The sequence below is a fragment of the Rhipicephalus microplus genome, chromosome 10 (genome assembly GCF_043290135.1).
Source record: "Rhipicephalus microplus isolate Deutch F79 chromosome 10, USDA_Rmic, whole genome shotgun sequence".
Classification (NCBI taxonomy): Eukaryota; Metazoa; Arthropoda; class Arachnida; order Ixodida; family Ixodidae; genus Rhipicephalus; species Rhipicephalus microplus.
Window position 1 is genome coordinate 30,235,709 of NC_134709.1, and position 24,379 is coordinate 30,260,087.

General features: G+C 40.5%; 1 protein-coding gene across 2 annotated transcripts in view; it reads right to left on the bottom strand.

Moving 5' to 3' along the window:
- The window catches only part of LOC119181195 (phospholipid-transporting ATPase ABCA1-like), a 90,988-nt gene that overhangs the window by 12,358 nt on the left and 54,251 nt on the right, over nucleotides 1–24,379 (bottom strand). For both annotated transcript variants that reach the window (XM_075875345.1, XM_075875344.1), the window contains exons 28-45: nucleotides 23,756–23,788; nucleotides 21,875–22,023; nucleotides 19,958–20,085; nucleotides 18,856–18,954; nucleotides 17,057–17,302; nucleotides 15,552–15,720; nucleotides 14,131–14,300; nucleotides 13,094–13,271; nucleotides 12,097–12,212; nucleotides 11,439–11,583; nucleotides 11,057–11,180; nucleotides 9,524–9,653; nucleotides 7,664–7,784; nucleotides 6,998–7,167; nucleotides 5,490–5,631; nucleotides 4,334–4,468; nucleotides 2,510–2,613; nucleotides 954–1,046 (exon numbers count right to left, since the gene is read on the bottom strand). In XM_075875345.1, the coding sequence (XP_075731460.1) occupies nucleotides 954–1,046; nucleotides 2,510–2,613; nucleotides 4,334–4,468; nucleotides 5,490–5,631; nucleotides 6,998–7,167; nucleotides 7,664–7,784; nucleotides 9,524–9,653; nucleotides 11,057–11,180; nucleotides 11,439–11,583; nucleotides 12,097–12,212; nucleotides 13,094–13,271; nucleotides 14,131–14,300; nucleotides 15,552–15,720; nucleotides 17,057–17,302; nucleotides 18,856–18,954; nucleotides 19,958–20,085; nucleotides 21,875–22,023; nucleotides 23,756–23,788 (2,452 nt within the window). The remainder of the gene's footprint in view (nucleotides 1–953; nucleotides 1,047–2,509; nucleotides 2,614–4,333; nucleotides 4,469–5,489; nucleotides 5,632–6,997; nucleotides 7,168–7,663; nucleotides 7,785–9,523; nucleotides 9,654–11,056; nucleotides 11,181–11,438; nucleotides 11,584–12,096; nucleotides 12,213–13,093; nucleotides 13,272–14,130; nucleotides 14,301–15,551; nucleotides 15,721–17,056; nucleotides 17,303–18,855; nucleotides 18,955–19,957; nucleotides 20,086–21,874; nucleotides 22,024–23,755; nucleotides 23,789–24,379) is intronic.

Sequence of the window (24,379 nt, forward strand, 5' to 3'; positions counted from 1 at the left end):
TTACATTTTTTTAAAGTGCGTGGGAGAAGTCCTGGATTTTTGGTTACAGACGAGAATGACGAAGATGAAAAACAGAAGAGACACAAACGAGCGCTGTCACAACTAAATGTCTTATTTTAAGAATACAAGAACACGAAAAAATCATTAAAAAAAAGGAGAAGTGTATCAACATTGCGCAGAAGCATTAAAAGTAAGTACAATAAGTTACAAGGGGTATCAGTTGACGGAACATGTGCTCTTTTTCACTCTTTCACATGAACGAACTCTTTTTCAGTGAGATGCAGTGATGCCCGACTGACGAATGCTTCATTCATTCATTTAACATGGATAGCCTCTATCACATCCCTAGTTATCTGGAATCTGTGCTTCAAAAAAATCTTTGTGTTGGCAAAGACAGGTGAACAGCCACACGTGCTGTAGTGCGATGCCTAATTCTAAGTGTTTGGTTACTTGAGCGAATTTCTGTGCTCTCTTAAATGCACAATAATGCAACGTCCGCTCTGCCCCACGTGTGACCACTCACATGCAAGAGTGATCTGGCCAACAATACTGCTCCTGCAGGGCACAAAAATGAAAACATGGTTAACTCTGCAGTAACTTCTTTCCTTGCCATATTTCTCGAATTTTCCTCCAAACCGTTGGACGAATTCTAGAAAGGTTTTCAGGAGCCAAGAAGGCTGATTTTACAACAAACCTGTGACCAAAATGGCTCAAACGTCTTCGTCGTTTTCGCGCTGCAACCAAAAATGCACCCGTACCAACTAGCCCAGCTTTCAACACTATTGCAATAGAAGTACTGAGTTTTTTGCATGCTAATCAGCCCTGCAAAAAAAAAATCCAGCTGTTACGATGTGGCATCTCTGAAAGGCTGAATGCCTTTTTGAGAAAGTAGGCAAATCAATCAATTATACATCGATCAATCAATCAATAAATAAATCGATCACAGTGCTTACTTGTTTTTGAGGTGCTGTATGCTCCCCAAGCAGCGAAACTGCCCATTTACCATGATTGCAAGCCGACTGCACAATGCTTCACACTCTTCCATACTGCAAGAAGGAAAAAAAAATAGGCATCACAACATCAGTAGTATGTTATAAAAGTGTAAATACTAACATCACAGCATTTATACCCCCATGAAAATAGGATGTGAGTAAGAATTCTGATTAGGCATTAACATGGCATGCATGTAAAACAAGCTAAACTGCACAATCAGCGGATATATTTTCAAAAGGTAATTGAACCACCGTGACAACGCAAATATTGCCCAGTTATCCGGCAGTTTCTCATCTGAAATCGATTTTCGAAAACCCACCAGTGCCATGTAGCATGCTGCCATTTCTTCACCTGAACTGAAAAGGCAGAATTCGTTTCAGTGACAAACTAAAAAGTAAGAATAGTTTGTTAATACAATTTTACTAGTTAACATTTTTTATTAATCACTTTGGGGCATGTGCAGTGATAATAAAACTGAAGGTTGGTGTTCAATACAGTGAGCGTGAGTGAACCTCAAGGGACCCAAGGAAACAGTTCACTGAAGTTTACTAAACTGAATACTACTCTCTAGAATTTGTAACTGCATTGGACACAGCGAATAGCAAGTCCAGAGTTTGACATACAATTTATTTTTAAAAAAATTCTGTAACTCATTTGGACTGGCACTGCAAGAGAAGAAAAAAAAAAAAAGGCAAAACTAGCAATTTACAGACACACAGTGGTATTACAGATAATAGTAAGCCAGCCACCCAAAATACCACGAAAAACTAGTTCTGGAACCTTTCAAAAATTCCATAAGAACGTTTTTAGCAAGATAATACGTACACGAGCAAAAGATGCCGCTATGCTCCACACTTGGATGATTTATGCGTTCATGGCAGAGGACATAAATGTGTTCATACACTAACATGCTTACACATAGAACTGTAAAATTAATCATGTCTTGTGCCCCCTTTAAAAATTTCAAAAGGATGCTCAAATTTCCTAATAAATCATCTGCAACAGAATTTCAGTAATGCTTCACTATTTTCTGGATTAATGCGTCAACGGTGACATACATTTGTGTAAAGTATGAGTAAAGGTTGGTTGAAATTTTATAAATGTACTTTTTATCAAAAAGAAGCGTTGCGAACTTCGTGCCTGCACTTATCCCAACTTTTCAGCACTGCTGTTCGAGTGCATTTGTTTGTATATACTTATTGATGGTAAATCACAGATGACAAGCAACCTTTGAAAATCAAATTATTTGATGCAACTTTTTTTTTTCTTTCTGTCCCCTTTAACGTGCAACCATAGTTTTGTCAAAGCATAACAGCGTTCTTACGCAACAAGATGGAAAGGCAGACTAGTTGATCTTGATGCATAGCAGAAAATTTGTGCACACCACATGAAGACACAATGAAAGTCCTTGTGCACTTTTTACGTGGTGTATCGCTGTGGTATACGCAAATTTTTTGCTATTTAGTGCTCTCATGATTAGCTCAAGTGCTCTTGCAGGATGTATAGAGTGGCTTGCCTGTGCGATGTCAGAATGACCGACCGGCCGTCACGAACAACGTCCAGAATGCAGTCCCACAGAAAACGGCGGGCCTTGGGGTCCATGCCTGTTGTGGGCTCGTCCTAAAAAAAAATCAAATATACGAGAGTAAATGCAGGACTGAGTGGCAGATATAAATTCCGTGACCTCAAAAAGTCTTTTTAACTGCGCCAATCAGAGGTAACTTACCTATACTGCATTTCATACATCAGGCGCAATGCTATGGAAGCTGGCAAGACATTTATCAGTAGATGTATTCGCAACAAGAAATAGTTCAACGATTTTACTGCCTATAATGTCCTATTTGTTTTTTGGATTTTTTTTTCGTTCTTAGATAAATAAAGATGCATTGTGCCTTAAAAATAAAGAAACACCCATTATTTATACAATTGTCAATAGGTTGGTCTAGATCGCATAGTGGCCCTTCGTTTTCGTATTGCGGCCTCCATGACTGGTTCCAACGTAGCCAGAGTCAATAATGGAGGCCACATTTACGTCAAAATCCAAGGGCGAGACACATGTGCATTTTTCCAAGTTCTTGTATAGCTTTCAAAGCATTGTACCTGATGTATAAAGGCACGGAACATGCCTTCCATGCACCTCACGGAAGGATGAATTTCCAATCGCTGCACTTTACGTGGAACAGTGTGTACTCAAGATAATATGGCTACAACTTGTGAACATAAGGTTGCATCAAAACGTGCAACATTAGCACAGCTCTGTGCTTTCTCTATGAATCTTACTGGGGTTCGGTCCAGAGTACAAGCTGTCAGCCACGGGTGTTATTCACAGGAATGCATCAAACAACTAGCTCAATGGTAAATAGATTAATATCTGCAACCTTCTGTCTAGTAAAGGTGACATGATTTGCGAGTACTTTCTTGCAAATTTGGTGCAGTGGTTTCAGTTGCAAACCATAGAAACGAGAGAAGACTATTCGAACTTCAGTCAGTTGCCCATGACAGATGAAGTGAAGTATTATCAAGAAAAATTTTTCTTAGAGGTGAAAGAATGACGAAGTGAATGGTATCTTAAAGCAAAGCTTTCTTAAAAGTTAGGCTGGCCATTGCCTCTTAATTTTAAATTGGTGTTGTCATTGTTTGCTCATTATTAGGTTCTAAGTGTTAATTTAGCAGGCAGGCAAATCGCACTATTAAGCTGGACATTTCTAAAAAAAATTAGATGTCGCGTCTCTTTGTGAGATTAATGTTTGTTGCAAGTCTTTCATGCAGTGTGAAATGCATGCTACAAATTTCTGCACCAGGACTTTCTTTAAAAATATGTCCAAAAAGAGGAACTGATAACATGGATTTCTCAGAAAGGACACTTCATAGTTGCCAAAAAGTTCATTCTGGTCCAGGAATTGAACCCAGGACCAACACCCTTACAGGGCAGTTTCTTTGTTAATGGAGCTAGAAAAGAAGCTGGCAACTGGCAGTGCAAGGGCAAATTAATTGACAAGTGAAAGCGCATGGACACAGAATACTGTAAATCGGTATTTCAGAATCCTGAAAGGAGCCAGAAGGGTCAAGAATGAGAAATTGACAACCAATCCTTTGTAGCACAAAGCCACAAGGTATTCATGTGGCTTTTTCAACAAGAACATTTCTCAGTAGCCAAAAAAATTAATCCTGGTCCAGGGACTGAATCTGGCAACTGATTCACACCAATGGACAAGCGCGTGGTGGTCAATTTGCTTTTTTTAACCAATCTGCCACCTTGCAGGATATTGTGGAACGAATTTGTAAGATTATTCGAACAAAACATTCAAGATTTCTCTCTAAAATAATGAGTGGCTCTCACCAGGAACACCAACGGAGGATCTCCGACTAAGGCTATGGCAGTGTTGAGCTTTCGCTTGTTGCCCCCAGAGTAGGTACCAGCACATCGGTGGGCATAACGGTGCAGGCCCAGCTTGCGGATGCCCCAGTCTGCCACCTGCAGCAAAAAGAAGATCCAGAATACTTTTTTATACACACCTTGTGGCAGCAAAGACACAGGCACGTTCCAAAACCTCAAACCCACGTGGAACTTTGTGGGGACAATGTACACGAGAAAGAGGTGATGCCTTTGCATTTTGTACACTTTTCCTCTTTTTTTTACATTCACTATCAATTAAGTGTCCAGATGCATTCTGGGACACCCATCTGCCCATTTTATGCAAGGTACCGGATATTTATTGAAATAACTGAAAACGACAAACACTGACACTCTTAATCTTTGCCTTTACCATCTTCGAGAAATTTCAGTAACGTATAGGAGCTGGACTAATAATTTAAGGTTTGAAATGGCATGAACTTCAAATGGGTCGCAGTTCAGCATTGTAGCAAGAAAGTGCAATCCTCCGAGGTTGAAAGTAGAACTTCAATTCATTCGTTTTTTTTTTTTTATACTGCTATTGGCTGGCTGCTTTTCTGAAATACATGCATGATTATGAGAGGCCAATACATCTTCTTACAAACCCTTTTAGCACACAAAGTGCTTCATGAATAGAGACCCTGTGCTTTAGAAAAAGAATAGCTGAAACCCCATTATAACTAAGTTGCATCTTACACGAAAAAAAGTTTGTTATATCCAAAAACTCGTTATAAAGGCATAGTCCTAACACTAATCTATTGCAAGACTATTTTTAATTTACTGCATTGTTACCAATATTTTGTTATATCTGGATTCGTTATATCGAGGCTTCAGTACTCTGTAGCACTGCTGATACGCATTGCACTATATAAATGCTAGAAAGGTGATAAACCGTGATATGTTCATGCGAGGAATAATGGAGCAGTTTTACTCCTGTGTCAAAAACAAAGCCACTGCAAATAGAAATTAAACATACCCAAGATAGACTGCCTATGTGCAGCTTAAAAATATGAGTGACACTGCCTTAAAGATTGATCCCTGAAAAGATTAACTCTTGTCAGGTTATTTCACACTATGATCAAATGTAAAAGTCAATACAAACCTTCTGGACGTACTTCTCGGGTATTCCACGAAGCCGTGCATAGAATTCCAAGTGTTCCCATCCCGTGAGCAAAGGGTCCAATGCATCAAACTGTGGACAGTAGCCAATGTTCTGACGCGCCAGATCGATTTGGGTGCGTATACTGCAAGAAAAGAATTTCAATATCAGAATAAAACAACCGAACCAATTTACGCGAGAAATGAAGTTAACACAAAACATTTCGTGCATAGTAAACATGTTTCACATACATTAAGCAAAAGTGTAGATTTCTGCTGAACCATACTCCATAGATCGAAGATTGCAATGCAGCAGTGATACAGGTGGATCTCTCTTTTTTTACATGCAATATCTAAAACAATTGAACATCAAACTACCCAACCAGAATAGCCTTATATCTGCCAAGCCATATCTACATCAGTCAAATCTCGATGATACAAACCTCACGGGGGAGTGAAAATATTCGAATTGCCAGAAATTTTATATTACCAAAAAAGACTAGCCAAGTCCATTTTCGAACTATGATATATGCATGTAACATTTACTGCCATGGAAATAACTCGCGTATATATTTCTAACACACACAAATGAATCCATAAAGGTGCACAACTGGCTGCCACGAACGTGCATCAGAGCTTCGGTTGAAGACAACTGAAAACTAAGTGCTGAAGCCCACTTTGCCATAGTTATTAGGGAACAATGAGAACACTGAAATTCTCTGTGCAAATGTTCAAAGTTGCATAGTTACTAGCGATAAATGTGTCTACAGCGACAACAGTTTCTTGAGCAGTGGTTGCAGCAAATGATAGTTCCCTTTTTCAACCCGCATATGCTGGCCATGCACGTGCCTTCAAAACTGTGTCCTATCTAAGATCCCATCTATCATGGTTTTGTCCACAGTGGTTGCGGCAGGCAGCATTGTTTTTAAGCGGTGGGCATTGGATGCATGCATACATTTGGAGTTTCATTGTCACCATACACGATCATGTTGATAATGAATGCGGCTTATTCACAGTGGTCGTGAAAAACGATAACGACAGTTCTGACTGCATGTGCATTGACTGCACGTGTACTTCCGAAGCTTCCGGAGCACGCTTCTCTTGGCCGTTACTTGACTGTTTCGACACCCAAGTTGAAAAGCGGTAAAGTGTTTGAAACATCTAAATTTTGGCTCATTGGAAACAATTAAGTTTGGTCGGGGAATTTGGCATAATTCTATGAGGTGGAAATTTGTATCAGCTGGGTTCATATCAGCAAGACTCTACTGCATCTTTTTGTCTACAGAAACAATGCATCATCTATTCTTTAATGTGAACCAACATCTAAGTACACGGGCCTTGAGCATTTTCACCTCTACCAAAATTGTGGTCGATGCGACTGGCATTCGGTCCTGCAACCTGTGGATCAGCAGTCGAGCACCATAACAAATAGATTACAGTGGTGAATTAATTAAGAAAAAGGCGTTGGTTACTGAGCAGCCCACAGTTGATATATGATTCATAATAATTTACCTGTAGCTCGAGATGAAGGCATTTCCCTCGGTCACTTCTGTGTTTCCGGTGAGCATCTTGAATGTCGTGGTCTTCCCGGCGCCATTCACTCCGAGCAATCCAAAGCACTCGCCTGCCCTCACACCGACACAAAGGTGGTTCACGGCCGGGTGCTGGCCAGCTCGGTACACCTAGGCAAGACAGCGTATGCGTAACACATAAAAAAAAAAAGAAGAAAGAAAGTTGTTTGCCACATCACTGCAAATGACTGCTCTATTTTTTGAAAATGTGAGCGCTGCTTTTTACATTTTAATTGATTAATTAAACAGGGATTCAAAGGCAGGTGTTGAAATATAAACAAGGTAAATCAGTTCGTTAGAAGACTGTGAGGATGACAAACATTTGTAAAATAAAAAATTTATCACACCAAAGAGAATCCATTCAGATTTCTTAAAAAGAAAGCCTCGTAGTTTGAAAAAGTTAATGTGAACATAAGGAAAACAGAAAGGAGCAACCGTATTTTGTATGCATGCCTTTTCAAACCGGGTATTGCGACCCACTCGCAGAGACCAATCAATCAGTTGCATGGATCATGAAACAATGACCTTGAGCCTACCTATGCAACTCTTTTCAGCCATTCTAATGCTCATCACAGGGAATGACCGTTACTGCCCGCACACCGCTCACCTTGGTAAGGTTGACCACTTTGAGTATGGAATCATCTGCCTGGCCAGCAAGTACGCGTTCCCTCTCTTGAGTGACGTCTTGATCTGCAAGCTCTTTAGGATCAAATGGCACTGTCTGCTGCCTAAAAAAGAATGTGACCCAGAAGAGGTTAACAAATGTGCAGCCACCCAATACAGCAGACTGATTAAACAGAGCCTTAGGGGCTAGGAAACATGTTATGTTTAACAGGAGTTCTGTTAACGAATAGGTAAACAGGGAAGCAGAATTCAAGTACAAGTATCAGAGACAGTTGTTGTATTTAAGCTGCTATTTTGTTTAAGACGTTTCCATCTACTGAGAGCCTACTGTAATAAGTATTAAATAGAAAACAGGAAAAAAAGTTTATAACTTCACAAACAAGTGTTCAGCTCATTTTAGCTCATTGACGATCCAGTAAAAGTAAAAGTGAGGTGTGTAAGTGTTCTTAAAACTTGTTAAATTGATTGCTATTACTATTTAAATACAAAGCAGCCATTTCAATAGACAGATATGCGCACGCAAATAGATGCTGTTCAAATAGATAAAGTAATAAGAATCTGGTATAAAAACTTCAAGGTGGTGATATACTACCTAATTTACAGATGTTTAATGCCATGCACTACATGAGAAAAACGTGGGAGGTTTTAGAAACAGCTTTATGGTCAGCTTTTGGGTCAGATAGAAAAACCTTTTTCAAGCTATAATTTGGAAAAAAGAATTCTATACTCGGGGACAACGTTCTGTGGCAATGAAGGGAAAGCAACGGAATCAAAGTGGGCGTGTGCCACCACTTTCCCACAAATGCATCTATGTTTTACGTGCGAGAATCATAAAAAAAAATGACATTACTTTATTTTCTACAGGGTCTTGTTTATAAAGGAACGTTGAACGAACCAAAGAGATAAAATTTTTGTTTTGCCTTACGAAATGTAATTTCCCGTTTTGCACCTCTGAAAACATCACTCGTTTTAGGTGCACCTCATAGTCAAAATAGCATCATCACCTTTAAATGGGTGCGTGTTGCCCTCCAGGTATTCTAACAACTCACCGAAGGAGCTTGGGTGCAATTTCACTCACAAATGACTGTGTAAGCAGAAGTACTAAGCTCTGTGCTTTAGCATTATTCGAACACAGCCGTCATTCAAAAAGCAAGTCTAGCCGGACTACTTCGCCGAGGATAACATGCGTAATAGCTCCGCCCTTGTAGCTTTCCCTTTATTGCTGCAGAAAGTTGTCCCCGAGTATAGTGACGCAAAATAGCACATATGAATGGTAAGATGCAATGTCCATCACAACAACAATTTTTTTTAAAGTGTACAGAGATATTTATGAAGCCTGCCATATGTACTCACATACTGCAAGCACTGGCTAATGTTAGTTAAATGTTAGTAGTTAGATTATGGCTGTAATGGCTACCTGCTGTTATAATAATGAAATAAAACAATATGTGTACACTACTAATGTTCTTCCTTATTCTCTCACATGATTCACACATTACAGCTGTTCCTCTCATGGCAATTTGCTGAAATTTTTCTTTCTTTTCTGGCCTTTTGCAACAAGAGACTTTTCTCGTGAATCATAAAACTCAGTTTGTAACGCAGCTAAAATTTCCGTTCTCTTTAGAGTCCCCATAAGGGCAAAACCTCTGAACCAAGCAACTATTACACATGTCTTTTTCACAACCCAGTAATACAATTAGCTCAATTAGCTAGTCAACCTGTTGGTACCTAAGAGAAACGTGATAACTGCCTAAGACCGCATGTCATGACGACATTTCTTTTCTTTTAGCAAGAATAGCAAAAATGAAAGAAAGGATGTTGAATCATGCCAGGCAGAACACACCTTTTTCTCACAAAGAAGCGATACTGTAGGAGCAGTGTGAAGCTGAAGTACACAAGGCCTTGAACAGCAAGGCTAATGAGGTTGAGACCCAAGAAGTCCCACTCCAATGGATGCTTGAAGGTCTTCAAGCCTGGAACAGTGGATAGTGCCCGCAGCAGTCAAACAAGAATATTTGGAACTTTCAGCTATGATTATATTAGAACAACATTGCAACAATACTGAGGACAATTGACAAAAGGTTTCTCACTGGGTTTAGCACACAAGGACACAAAGGCACCCGATTTTCCTCACTTGCATTGAATTCCAAAGCACAGCGTGACAGGACATGATGAATATGTTGTCATCCACGCTTACTTTATGTCCATATCACATAACATTCCGACATGATGTCATCAATTGTCATGCGATGATGTCATTACATGTTTTTATTGCATTGTTGTGTGATGATTTCATCATGCTGTCATCATTTGGTCATCTGTGTACTTTTAGTTGTTGTTTTCTTGTAACTGGGTGTTAATGCCACTTGCAAGACAGACGAAGGATTGTGTTGCTAAACAAGCCTATAATACTTTTGTAATGCTGAAACTGTCTTACAGACACAAAACATACAGGTGCTTATTCTTGTCATTTCGTATGCCATCAAGCCTTTTATGGTGATCATCATCTATGAATGTGGGAGGCTAATTAGCTTCACAGTTAGGCTTTTTTATAACAGACTTTAGTGCAGTTTGCCCATGGTCATCAGTAATAAGCAAGCAGCTACACACTAATGTCACTAGACAGTACGTGAAAAGGCTCCTGTGGACATGTGAGCTAAACATTATAGCACAGCACACGACCTGAAATTTACAATTAATTTTCAAAGCCGGCTAAAAATTGTTCACTCCTCTCAACAAATGATGCCAGATATCCGAAATGACCCTGTTATAAACCAAAAGTCCACGGCCATTGGCTAACTTGAGCATTGTTAGCTTCCTAGTTATCCCAGCTGCCATAGGATGCCGTGACGTGCCCACTTGCAATTACACTTAAAGTAAGTCACTCGTTCAAAGAAAAAAAAAAGAATGTGCTCGAGATCATGATGCGAATTAGTGGATGCAGCTTCTTGCCTCTTTGCCATTCCCCCAGGCTAGCTTTCAAGCTTTCAGCACACTCTCTCATATGAAAAAGAGAAACTGCTTAAAACGTGACAAATCCATCAAACTCTACTCGTACTTGACAAATCCTAAAAATTTTTGCAGCGATCGATTCGCGAGGCAATCAGCTCCTTCGCTGAAGCCATTCGATGATTACTTGGAAAAGTGTTGCAGGAATCCCTTGACAAGTGCACAACTTAAGATGAGATGAAAGAAGTCAGACAAAGAAGTACTATCTCAGGCATCCTGTGTATGCTTTCTCTCACAGCATCTTAATGTGTAGCTTGTTAAACTAAAGAAAAATTGACTAACAAACTGAGAAGGTCATATTGAGCAAAGACAACAGAAGCTCCTGCTTTCGCTAGGGCGCTGAACGTTTCTGAGAAAGGTGACTTACCAAATCGTGCCAAAGCCTCAGCTGTGAGATGGTTGGAGAACATGTCCATGAGACCTCTCCCCAGGCAGTACTGCGGCAGCACCAGGAACACCTTGCGAAGGATACGCGCTATAGACTGCAACTCCTGCGAACACGTATGGAGCAGGGTCATCAAACACAACTGCAGCACCGAAACAATAAACTGGGGCCAGAACAGCACACTGTACAATGGCATATAACAAAGGTTCTCCATAACTCGCAACCAACAAAATGTCAACAAGCCTAAACTGACACATTGTTCCACATAACATTTGCCCATAATATTGGAAATGTGCACAACATACTGACTATATAACCAATTAACGGGCACACTGAAGACAGTAGGAGAAAATTCAGTGTATACCTTGTCATCAAAAAGCTCCAACACGTACGTGGAGACTGTGCTGACAATGCCGACGAACAGGTTGCAGCAGGCAAGCGTGACAAATGCAGAGCTAGGCACGCTGAAGATGAATGACGATGGGTACATCAGCGGGATGCTGGACCACCTGGAAAATATTGGTACAACGGGAAACACGCATAGCTTATGCACGAGATGCCAGCACTAATTCCTGTCATGCTTGAAGAGCTATTGAAAAGGAGGAACCTAAACCTGGAACCAATGTTCTAACAATGGAAGTTGTTTGCAATTATAAGAAGAAAAATGCTCAGTTTAACATTTCTCGCTATTTTTTGTCAAATAGACTGCTTGATAAACAGGCTTACCATTTACAAGGCAACAATGTCAGGTCGAGACCTTAACCTGAAGTTTTTGCCCTGACAAAAACTATCCCCTTGTCAATTAAAATAATGAAACCAACAAACAACACAAGAATAGCATACAGGACATTATTTTTTATTTAGCATAGTTATCTTCTCTTAAATGCCAGGAATTGAAGAGGACAAAAAATTGCCTCCAAGTTGAGGCTTCCCTGGTTCAGCCCCTGTCGATCACACTGAGCCTCCAGCCTTCTACAATCGTGCTATCGCATTTGGAAATTGTTATGCACATGCAAGCTCACCCGTAAAGCAACAGGAGAAGGACCAGCCCACCAATGTTGTCATGTGAGACATATGCTTCTTCCTTGAATGCCATGAAGATGAAGATGCACAACACAGCAGGCACAATGTAGTTGCACTGAAAAAATACGAATTATATTGAAGGGCTGTTCGTAACATTCAAAAGAGTGCGTCACGCCAGGTTTCTAACACTATTGGCAGCCTCAAAAGGATTCTTCACATTGAAAAGCCCCAGTACAAAGATTTAAAAAGCTCCCATCTTATACAAATACATTAGCGTGTTAGACAACCATGTAGCTGTTAGCACTATGATGCAACGGCTACAATGCCGTAATAAAATATTAATAATTTCTGAGATTTTATGAGACAGAACCATGATGTTGACTAGAAGTAGACTGGCCTACCTCTCATCACTATTGAAAATTGATTTTGAAACTCAACTGTCATTATAGGAAATGTTCCCATGCTAACAAGTACGGTAGATGCGAAAAGATACAGTGACGAAGATACAATACTTTAAAAAATCTATTTACAGATTTCGTTGGTGACTATATAGTATGCAAGATATCTGCGAGTGTACATGTATGATAAATGTGTAAGTGGGCCACGTACATATTTGAGAGCACCATTTTTTAATAACTGACTCTCTCTCCATCGTGGCAGTCAACCATTTCTGATATGGCAATCTGATCTCTTATCAAAGTGGCTTGTCATTTCACATCGCTGCCTTCCATGGTTGTCTGGATATAAATGCATGACTGTCGTCGTTGCATGAAAAGGGTGAAGGTTCGATTCCCGGCATGCAGGAAGGAAACAATTGGGAAAGAGCATTGGACAATTCAACAGAAAGAAAAACATCAGGCATGCACACATCAGGCTTTGTTTGCCCCCATTTTTCATAAATAGCAAGAGCTGCTGAATGATTTTTTTCTTTTCCACCGCAGTTGTGCAGCTAGACTAGAAAGACAAATTAATATGTCAAAAGAGAAAGGTGGTTACCAGGTCCCAGGTGTAGTTGCCAATCCAGTAGAGGAACGGTTTGAGGCCGCTCACAAACTGCAGGTGCTGAGAACCCGAGGTGCGGTCTTCAATGAGGAACATGACAAAGCTGGCCGGCACAAAGGACATGGCAAAGATGACACATGTCGCATGCAGCAGGCTTAGACCCCCTCGCTTCCTGCAAGTAATTAATGAGTCAACATGCAGGACTCAATCACGGAACCTGAGTAGATTGCATAATCGCTATCTTACATGACACAAGGGTTGGTGACTGCATTCACATCAAGCACATATGGACGTAGGTATAATCTGGCGTTATTTGATCTCTTGAGAAATGGCAATACGGCTAAATTTACGCTTTTTAGACCTTCCTGAAGCAAGTTTCATAAACACAACGTAATCAGTCTTAATAGAGCCTAAGATGGTTGCATGGATTTGCACAATGTGCGTTAATAGTGAACTACAAGTACTGTTCATGAACTAAAGAAATGCTTTTCCCAGAGTATATGGTCACACATCTTACAAACAGCGATACAACTAAATCGTTGCATCTGATTGTCTGCTGCAACCAAATACATTGGACTAACTGTAGTGTTTACCGACTGTGTCACCTCAACGGCAATTCATTACGTGTTCCATTCCTATTCTTTAATCAAGCTGCAATATAAAACCTGTTCAACCACAAAAGCAAGCCACTATTAACCCACACTTCCTCTCCAACATTCTAAAACATTTTCCTGTGCTGATGTGACAGTGAACAGACAGAATATATAGCAACCATAAGTATCTCTCAGAGGGATGAAGGGGGGGGGGGGGGGAGTGATTTCTTTCTCACAAACCCTATCCATGTCCACCACCTTTCTTCTGAGAAATTGGGAAAGCTATGCTTTTGAGAGAAACCACATATACCAGATCAAGCAAATTTTAAAAGAGAGCATGCAGCCAGCATTTCCTTTAGTATCAGGTTCCCAACTAACGAAAACATTGTCGCACGTCACCATAAGTGATCAATTTGAAGCATCACGCGTGCAACTCACAGCAGTTCATCCTGAAGCTGATCTTGAGTAAAGTTCATCGGATGGTTGATGACCGACATGCCGTAGTAGCTGGCCTCAGCCTGAGATGGAAGGTGCGCCCGCAGCAACACATTGTTAATGGCATTCATGTACGCCACCGAGGACACCCAGCCCTTGTTGTTGAACCACACCTGTCGTGAAGCAGTTCATGGGAGTCAGTCGGCTGCTTGAAAGTGGCAATGCTTCTTTAGAAGTGTGGCAGCTTGGGCTAGTTGGTATGGCATGACGATAGTTTTAGCGCGAGACCAAAACGACGACACAGAGACAAGAAGGACACGAAAGACACGAGCCCCAACAACAATGTCCCCACAGGGCGCTGTAGATACATGTATAAACAAAGAAAACAACAGGGCTGCGTCCCGCCTAGCCTGCTCACGTGTAGCTCTGCGCTGCACATGTCCTGAGCTATCTAAAGCGTCAAGCACTGCACTGCAAAATGCGACGAGTTCGATCTAATACAAACACTTTATTTGCCTTGCACAGCTCTAACAAAGCACAATGACTGTTCCCGTGTCTGGGCGAAGCAAAAGGTTTCCACTCTGGACAAGAAGGACACGAAAGACACGAGCGCTCGTGTCTTTCGTGTCCTTCTTGTCTCTGTGTCGTCGTTTTGGTCTCGCGCTAAAACTATCGTAATGCTTCTTTGTCATGGTTAACTGCAAATTGCAGCCGGCAGGCATACAACCTTCAATACCCAAAAGAGGGAGTAGTGAAAGTGTGTCATCGAAATGCGAGGAATTAATGCTGGACGGCAAATAGCATCTTAAATGTAACTCTGCCTATAGAAGGAAATGGTGAATCATAAGATATTAAGACAAAAAGTGAAGAATCAAGAACGACTAAATAACATGGACTAATGGAAAAGGCAAGATATGGTGTTTACAAATAAAACAACCAAAGAACATAAATGAAGGCACTTGTATTGATGGTTACAGCAAATGAGTGTAGAATTGCAGAAATAGCTGGTCTGGTCTTCGCATATTGTGCTAGCTTTGTTGAGTCCTTATAGTCTCTTAATAAAAAGGCTCACTGACTCGCTGCGCTGCGGTGCAAGTCCTACGTCTATTGCGCTCGTGAAACAACCAAGGTGCCAGCTGTGCACAGCATACAGTTGAACCCTCTATAGACACTGATGTGACAGACAACTGGTATAAGACACACCAGTGTGCCTACATTTAAAGAAGCATTAATAGGAAAACGCATATGTGGTAACCTGTTTATAAAAGTAAAAGTATCATATAAAAAACAGTAATTGCTCCCCAGAGCATGCCTCTTATAAAGGGATTTTACTGTAACATTTTTTTGGTACGAAGTGCTCAAAAGTGAAAAAGACTGCAAGTGCAACAAGCGGAACCCCACAAGCATTGTAGTAGGAAACAAACCTTCACATTGTCTTGTACTGTAGAACTGTCGACGCCACGACGCAGGGCGAGGAGTGCTGCCGAAAGGTTCAGGCCACCGGGGGCATCCATTTTTGAAACTGCTTCCTCAAGAGCAGCGATGTTGAGAGAAGTCAGGTGATTTCTCACTCCAAACTGGACGCCACCAAATCTGAAATGGTGTAAAGGCACTTTTGTAAACCAGATATTTCATGCAATGCTTTAAAAAAAATCAAGAAAGTACTTAAGCATAGTATCTTTGAGGCACGGTTTTGTATTTTTCATAATATGTATAACTGTATGCCTTTTTTAGAATTTGTGTTTAGTTCTTGTAGCCTGTTTACAACCTAGTCACTATTTTACAAGATTCAATTTCTGTGCCCCAAATTGTTTTTTACTGTATAAATATGAACAATGCTTTCTTATTGTTTGTATACATTTAAGCTGTCTATAAACCGTGTAACATTTCGATGCTCCCCTTATGCACTGGCCTGTGTGAGCCTGTTAAGTATTTCTAATCAATTAATTAGTTAATTGATAAAAATCTGTTTTGAAGTAATATGTACTCTGAATGTGGCAAATGTTCATAAATGTTAAAATATCGCTGAAAAAAAGTGAATTATCTAGAATTCAATCATTGCATTTTAATGAATCATTTTATCTTGCATAATGCAATTGCTCAGTTAGATCGAATGAGTTCGCAAGACATATCTACTTTCAAACAATTTATAGGGTGACACCCGATTCGAGATATTCATTCTTAAAGTATTTCATTAAATATATAGGCTTTGCAGCTACTTATACATTTCCACGTGCAAGGCCTTGTTTTCTTACAAGTAACTGGAATGAGAGTACATTTCGGCCATTAAATGTGGTGAATACAACGAAACCACACCACCTCCAGATTTCCTTCCAAATGAATCCGCCTTGTGAACTGACTGGCTAGAATGCATCGATTCTGACATGTATAGCATGGTAAATAACAGGGTTAATTGGTGAAGCTTGGCTAATTAACTAATCATTACAGAGCATTGTGGAACAGCACAAAAGAAAGACGAAACACCAAGAATGAGAAATAGGCACTAACAAGTGCTGACTATCAAATGAAGCTTTATTTGTAACAAGGCAATATAAGATAGAAAAATAAAAGCCTTATGCAGTCATTGTGTTTCTCTTGACCTTATCGCTTGAATTGGCTTGTTCTTAGGAATAAAGCTTCAGTTGATAGAACTCTTTTGCGTCTTTCACATACTTATTGTTCTGCCCTTTCTTGTGCTGTTCCACAATGAACCATTCCCAGCTGACCAAACTTACCACTTACGACGTCTGGGAAGCTTACTACTTCTCTGCACTTTCATTACAGCGATTTTAACAATTGTGGAAAGCTGACAGTTGGCATGTGAGGAAGCTATCTGCTCTCTTCTTTCCCTCAGAAACCTTGTGTTTATGAATTTCGGAAAGTGTTTTACCTCTCATCTCTGGCATATGAGCCCCATACGAGATCCTACCTGGTCTTGTGGTAGGGATTCCAGGTCTTAATTATCCAGTCCGAGACGTCGCGTCCAGTCACGTTGAGCAGAATGTCGGTGGTGGCACTGCGAACAGCAGGCGGCGTAGGGCCGCCTGCATTGCGCGTGCACTGCTGCGCTCCACTGGCACAAGTGCAAGTGCCCCCGCCCTCGGAGGATTCGTAGCCGTAAGGTGCACCGGACACTGGCACACTTGTGTTCCCCGTTTCGCCACAGCCCAAGCCACTGCGTGAAAAAAGCACAATGAAATGGGTGATGATTAATGCATTCTGTCGTGGGGATGTGGAAATAGTAAATTTTAAGTTCAAAGTGAATTCAAGGGGAGAAGTCATTTTGTCAAATAACTTTGAATAGTACAGCTCGAATAGTATAGTATGTCACATAATATTAAGAAAAATGAGCATATTTTTCTTGAGCCAGCTAACCTGTACAGTATTTCTGCACGGACAAGTTGCGGCCTCCCGCAGAAATCCCTGAAACGACCGAGTGCACCATGTTCAAATCAGCCAATGGCTGATAGAACAGCTGCGACAGAGTGATTTTTAAGCTTCTCCTGTCATTTTTTGAGAGAAGAAAAAGCAATTTATAGCTGACTTTGAGACTTCATTGTGAATTTCAGGCAGCATGCTACGCTATAATATTTGGCTAACGTGTTCTCGGGAGCCCCTACTACCAATATGCAGCATTTAATGACCATGCTCAAAAAGTGTTGCAGGGCCCCTTTAAAGGCACAGTTTCTTCATATATGAATGCAACTAGGTTTTTCCAGTTTTTTCAAACAAGTGGTCAAGCAAAAGCAAAGGATGCATTGCACATAAGGTGGACTGAACATCGTGCATAGCCAGCATGTCTTCACTTAACCTCAGCATGCTGCGCATCACCCCAGACGATCACTTTCATTAAGGCACTAAAATGTTCAGTGGTTCGTTTGATGTGCCGTATTCCAGTATAAATGTCAAAAGTATAATTTTTGTATGCTTGAAATCATGGCAGCCAAAAAAAAATAACGTGCATCTTTTAGGCTACGATTTGACTCTTTTTTTATGCAAAAATGAAATGTCACTGATTGCAAAAGAAATACTCATTTAATTGTATGACAATGATGACTAATTACTGAAAGTTGCTGAAAACAGCAAGACTTTGTAATACCTTCTTCTATTCTGTTTTTTACCTACAATATCAATTGCATAGGAGTAATTTTGTGCTGATTCAAGACGTTTTTTGCAAACGGTTCATCAAAACTTGCATCTGAGGAGAATATAAACTTAGAATAATGACGATAAGAACATTTATTAACATTTAAAGGAGAAGTAGCGAATAAGAACTACCTAGCACAAGATGTAAAAAGACATCCCAGTCGCTTCTCCTCTCAATCAGTTTTTTTTTCACTCATGTTTTTCGATGTCTTGACAATACGATGCACACTGCACGTTCTAACAGTTGCGTGAATGCAATGTTAGTGCATCAATAAGGCCTACTGGTTGGCGAACAAACTTTCAGAAATATACGTTGCACATCCCTGTTAAAGGTCATGAATGATCATGAAGCCAACAAAGCAGCATTTGCTCTAAATAGAAAAAAGCGGGAGTATCTTGCGAAGTGCATGGCTCACATCTGTGGGCACAAATGTACCTTGCACACCTTCACATGATACCCCAGTCGTAATCAACCACTACCAGTTTGAACTGAGCGTTCGTTTCAGGGTAGGGCTATACTGAGCAACTTCTTTTCATGAAGGAAGTGCCAACACAATTTCTACATACGGTAGTAGTACCAACCTCAGAGGTTCCCCTTCCACACAGCGGGCACCAAGGCCGGTTCGAGACAGGAGGGCGTTCGTGTACTGCCCCGCCAACGGGCTGGATGTGTTTTCAGAACTAGAAGGAGGTACATAAAAGGATGTTCAGGCATGCACTTTCAATGTCTTGCATGGCTTATTTAGATTACGTTTTAACTAAAGCAAATCTCAACATTAGAGATATTTTTTGTGCATGCTCATTATAAATTTTGGCAAAGCCAAGGAGGCCAACACGAAGAGAGAAATCATATATATATGTGAGAACACTTAAGGCAGCGCTGTTAGAATTTCTAATGTAAGCTCAGAAAGAATGCAAAGACAGGCTACTAAAAAAAGGTCTGAAAAAAAAAAAAAAAAAGATTACCTGATTTATTGACTGACCGATAGATTCATAGGGTACAATCATTTAATGCCCGAAAAGTACTCGTAGGGCTGTAGGATATATTGTGATCCAGCACCATGAGCTGTCATTATGACCACTGAACGTGCTTCAAATGTCTGCTTAAATAAGCATATAACTTTTTTTTTTGCATTTCGTCTATTTCGGTTGAAAACTAAGCTCCATACCTTGTTCTCAGCAGCAAGTCCTCACCTCTCAGTCACTACAGTGAGTCGATTCCCAAAACCAATGGCCCAAAACGTGGTGCCCATTTCAGAGTTTTTTCTTTCTACTTTGAATTCTACGTCAGTTCTGACAGTTCACGCGGCAGTGATCATTATCAAGGGCCTATACTACGATTGTCTACCGTGACAACTAATGCCATTAATATAGCTTGCACAACATAGATGCAAATACACTCAAATTTCATTATAACAAAGTTGCACCTTACATACAAATAACTTCGTTATATATGAAAATTCGTTATAAAGGTATATCCCCCAACACTATATCTATTGCAAGACTTAATCTTCATTTACTTCGTCAGAACTAATATTTCGGTACATCCGATTTCGTTACATCAAGGCTTGGGTGTACAGCCATTATTGCTGCAAAATGTCAAGCCACGGCTAGTCGGACTGCTAGGCGTTTCACGAAATGTTTCAAGCCCCATCAAATGTGCACCCAGGTGCTCCATCCTCACCTGTAGAAGACGTAGTTTGGCGGACCATACACCCACGGCGTCAACTCAAGGGGGGGCTCTTCCGACATTGGTGGAATCAGCAGCGTGAATAGCAAGGCCAGCAACACGAACAGAGCGGGCAGAATAATCTAGAGAAGCGATGAAGATAATCACATGGTGCCAATGAGTTTCTGAAGTGGAGGCACATGAGAATACACAAAACTGTTGCAGGCATATTCGTAAAAGTACTCCAGTGATTAAGCGAGCTATAAAAAGTTGAAAACATTTTGAATAGGTAATATCCATCTTGGCTGTTTAAGGATGTTTTTGTTTTCTCAAGTCCCTTTCTTTCCTTGAGCTTGTGTAAGTGTGTCATGGTGTGCAGAGCAATATGCCTGGCAATAGGCATTAAGGGGAACGTATGTAAAATGTAGTTTCTGGTTTGTTCTGGATCACTTTACAATTAAGACCTCTGGTTTGATTATAGTTCGTGTATGCTGTCACATCTTACAGTTTACTCATATAAATTGACAGAAAAGAAAGCCAAAGTAAATGAACGTGGGCATAAAATGCTACATAAAAACTAAGTATCATAATTTATGTGTATATTTGCTCAATATAATCGCATCACATGGCTACGAATCTGGCCTGTAAAGGGATTGTCTTCAATAAAAGCGTTTGAGCCGAAATTGTGCCGATACAACATGAACTCAGGCCAGCAGAAACGAAAGCACATGCATTACTTAACCCTAAATTGAATCGTTTCATTCCACGAGAACTTTGCAAGTTGTGTGCAAGACAATAAATAGTACAATATTTCAACCCAACGTGTTTTATTTCGTGCTAGCAACCATTTTTCAATAATTTATAAATAGTATTAAGCTGCCTTTATGCACCAAACGCGATTCATTTTGTTGAATTTTGTTGAATGCTGCAGTCAAATTTATGGCAAAATGAGTGTGCCTAACGGCAATCGACATCATAAACAGAGCAGTAGATTCTTGTACCGGAATGTGAATTTTGTAGATAAAAGTTTCCCAACGTATTTGGGAATGTTCAGTCTCAAGTGTGTGGTTAAGCATGCATAAAGAGTGGACAAACTTATACCGTGGAGTCTCATTCAACTAGCCACTGCTGAGCCCACCACTTTTATTATGGCTTCAGCAGTGCTTGTCCTCTGGGGGCACAAGTTCGCCCACCAAAAAGCCATAGCACTAGCCCACCACTTGTGGAAGTGCATGCTTCTTTACTTTCACTACAATGCGATAACATAAAAAATAAACACTTTGTTTTAAGGGAAACTTGCAACACTTTTTTGCATTGTTGGAAAACGCTGCCGATGGGTAGTCGGGACTCCCGAGAACACGCAAGCCAAATATTATAGTGCAGCACGCAGCCTGAAATCACTATAGCAACACAACAAAGTCAACTAAGACTTCGTTTCCCTTCTTTCAAAAAATGACTCTACAAGCTAAAACATTACTCGTTACAGCCATTGTAGCCATTCTATCAGCCATTGGCCGATTTGAGCACGGTGTGCTTAATCGTTACGAGTGCTCCCGCAAGAGGCCGCGACACATGTCCACGTGTGTGCGCGGGATTGCACTGAAAAGTTGCAAATTTGAAGAAAAAAAGAGAGAAAAAGTGCTCAAGGTCATGAAAAGCGCTCGAGTTATTATTTTCCTTCCTCGTGCCATCCCTCCCTGCTTAGTTTCCAGCACTTTCGTTGGGACGAGAACGCAATTGCAGAATGCAACAAATCTTTGCAACCCCACTCGTACTAGACAGATTCTAAAAATTTGTGCGGCGGTGAATTCGTGAGGCAATATGCTTCTTCAGTGAATCCACGCCATGGCTACCTGAAAAAGTGTTGCAGGGTCCCTTCAAGTGTCACACAATGCCACTGCTCCTAAAATATGGCTCAAGAAGCTCTCTCACCTCGCAGAAGAGTCCTTTGTAGTTACGTGTGTTTCGCATGAAGCGGCGGCGATACATGGCCGCCAACTGACGCCGATGAAGCAGAGGACCAACAGCTACCCTCTTGACAACGAGTGGTGCAGGAAGGTCACTGTCGGCGTTACCGTTGGCTGGCGAAAGATGACGACAGAGGTGCATTAATCGATCTGAATGTAGCTTATGTGGTTATCTTAATTAGCTATCATGGCTTAATAACAGTAACTCACTGCCTAACCTAACTTTAACATGCAGTCGGAGTCATTGTGCAAAAATAGGTGAAGAAACAATGAACATTGTTTACATGACAAATACCTTTTTTAATGGTCGATTGACAGTATCATAACAGTACAAGGAGCGGCACTTCAATGATGCGATTACTTAAGGATATCATCGCTCCATCACAAGGCTGATCTAGTACCAGGATTCACTTAACTACAACACGTGTGATGTGGTGATTCACCTATGAACTATAGTTTTCACTCACTTAGACTACATGCACTGCCTGCCTTAAACTATGTAAAAAGAATGCTTTCATAGTTCAAGAGCAAGTCTGAATTTCCTTGTTGTGGTCGGTTTTAATGGTGACACTTCAAAAGGCACAGAATCTGAATTGCAGGTGTCTTGACTATTTACACACTTTATCTCCTAAAACGCTCAAACTGCTAACATCGGCTGCGACTATAAATGGCTACTCGCTTATTAGTTTGGCAAGCTGCCCTGGAAAAAAAAGTTTAAAGCTAAAAAAAGAGCCATTAAAGCGCCGATGTCAAGGTTTCTTTTTATGACTGGGCAAATTTTATACACTGAAACCTCATAATAACAAAGTTGCATCTTGCATGAAATTAAGTTATCTCCAAAAATTTGTTATAAAGGTTTATCCCTAACACTATATCTTTCGCAAGACTATTTTTCATTTACTTCATTATAACCAATATTTTGTTATATCCAGGTTTGTTATATCAAGGTTTGAGTGTATTTCACAAGTCGCACACACAAGGCCACTATACTGGCTCACTCAAATTTTCTTTGAACAAAACTCACCATTATCAAACATTCTAAAACAGAACTTGGCCATGAGACACTTCAAGAACATCTCATCATCATGTTACATTTGTGCAGCAGTTTATTTTTTTTAATCTAGTCACAAACGTAAACATGATGCACTTTAATTGGCATGAACTGGCTAAGAAAGCAACGTACTGCAATCTAAAACGGCATATTCATGTTGGAGTGAAAAGCTATAAATTTGAATTACAGTACCTTCAATTGGGGAAACCTGCAATCTAATAAATTTGACTGTACACGATGACACCACAGATATATTATGCTGATGATTCTCGCAACAGTTTCGTACAAGTACGTACATTTATTGACACATTAACGAGAGCCCACTGGCTAAAGTTAGTCTAGAGCCTCAACTAACACACGTCTGACAGGTGACCGAATGCATTATATACAGCACTCTCAATGACTGAATAAATTTATCTTGAATCTTAAAAAGTCGAAATGATTCACATAAATTAAGTCTCGCACTAGACCAGATGAACAATGAAAGAACTTTACAAGCACTTCTTGTACCCTTCCTGGTGTTCTTTGCTTGTCCTGTTGTATCCCATCTTTGCTTTTTGTTTTTTTCTACGAATAACCAACTCACCCAAACTCGCACTTTGACCACAACGGTGCACTTGTACATTCAAAGTGCCACAGCCCATCCACAGTCTTGAAAACCACAAGACCCCAGAACAAGCGTGCAAAAGTCAAATCGCATGCCGTCATGCAAGACGAAATGCAACAGCACAACCAGACATGAGTGCAAAAAACGAGGTTTCAAAGTAACAAAAAAAAACGAAAAGCCGAACTCACTAGGCATATCCGCAGCCAGGTGCTGCCTTGCAGCTGTGACGTGGGCACCACATTTGCCAGTGACACATGAAACAAGCGCATATCAAGCAAGGCACAGTAAGCGACAGCAACTACGGCACACCAACCAACACCCATTTCATAAAGAGGCCTCACTTGAGCATACTTCACCTTTTACCAACCAAACATCCTTAAAAACTATAAATGTCTGTCTTGTCCTTCGTTTAAACCTAAGCCCTAAAGGGGTACGGTCACGAAAACCTTCATATGTCATTTTTGGGGGTCAGATGAAAAGCCAAGTCCTCAGGAACCTAGTAAATGTAATGGTAAGCACATGTTCACCCTGCAACAATTAATTGTTACATGTTTTTAAAAGCTAGTTTCGGTTCTTACTGTACGCTGATATCACGACATGGTAATACGTGATGTTTCCACAGCTATTCCAAAGCGTGTCTCTGTTTGCGATGCAAAAGTGGACACTTTGAATATTTTTGGTGACGTGCGAGTGGCCATTTTGTATGTTTTGGTGCCTGACATTGAAACTAGTCATACTGGCATGTGAAGTGACCAGAATTGACAGTGTTGCCAGAAATCACATTATATCTCAATGAATTCAATGCGAAAATT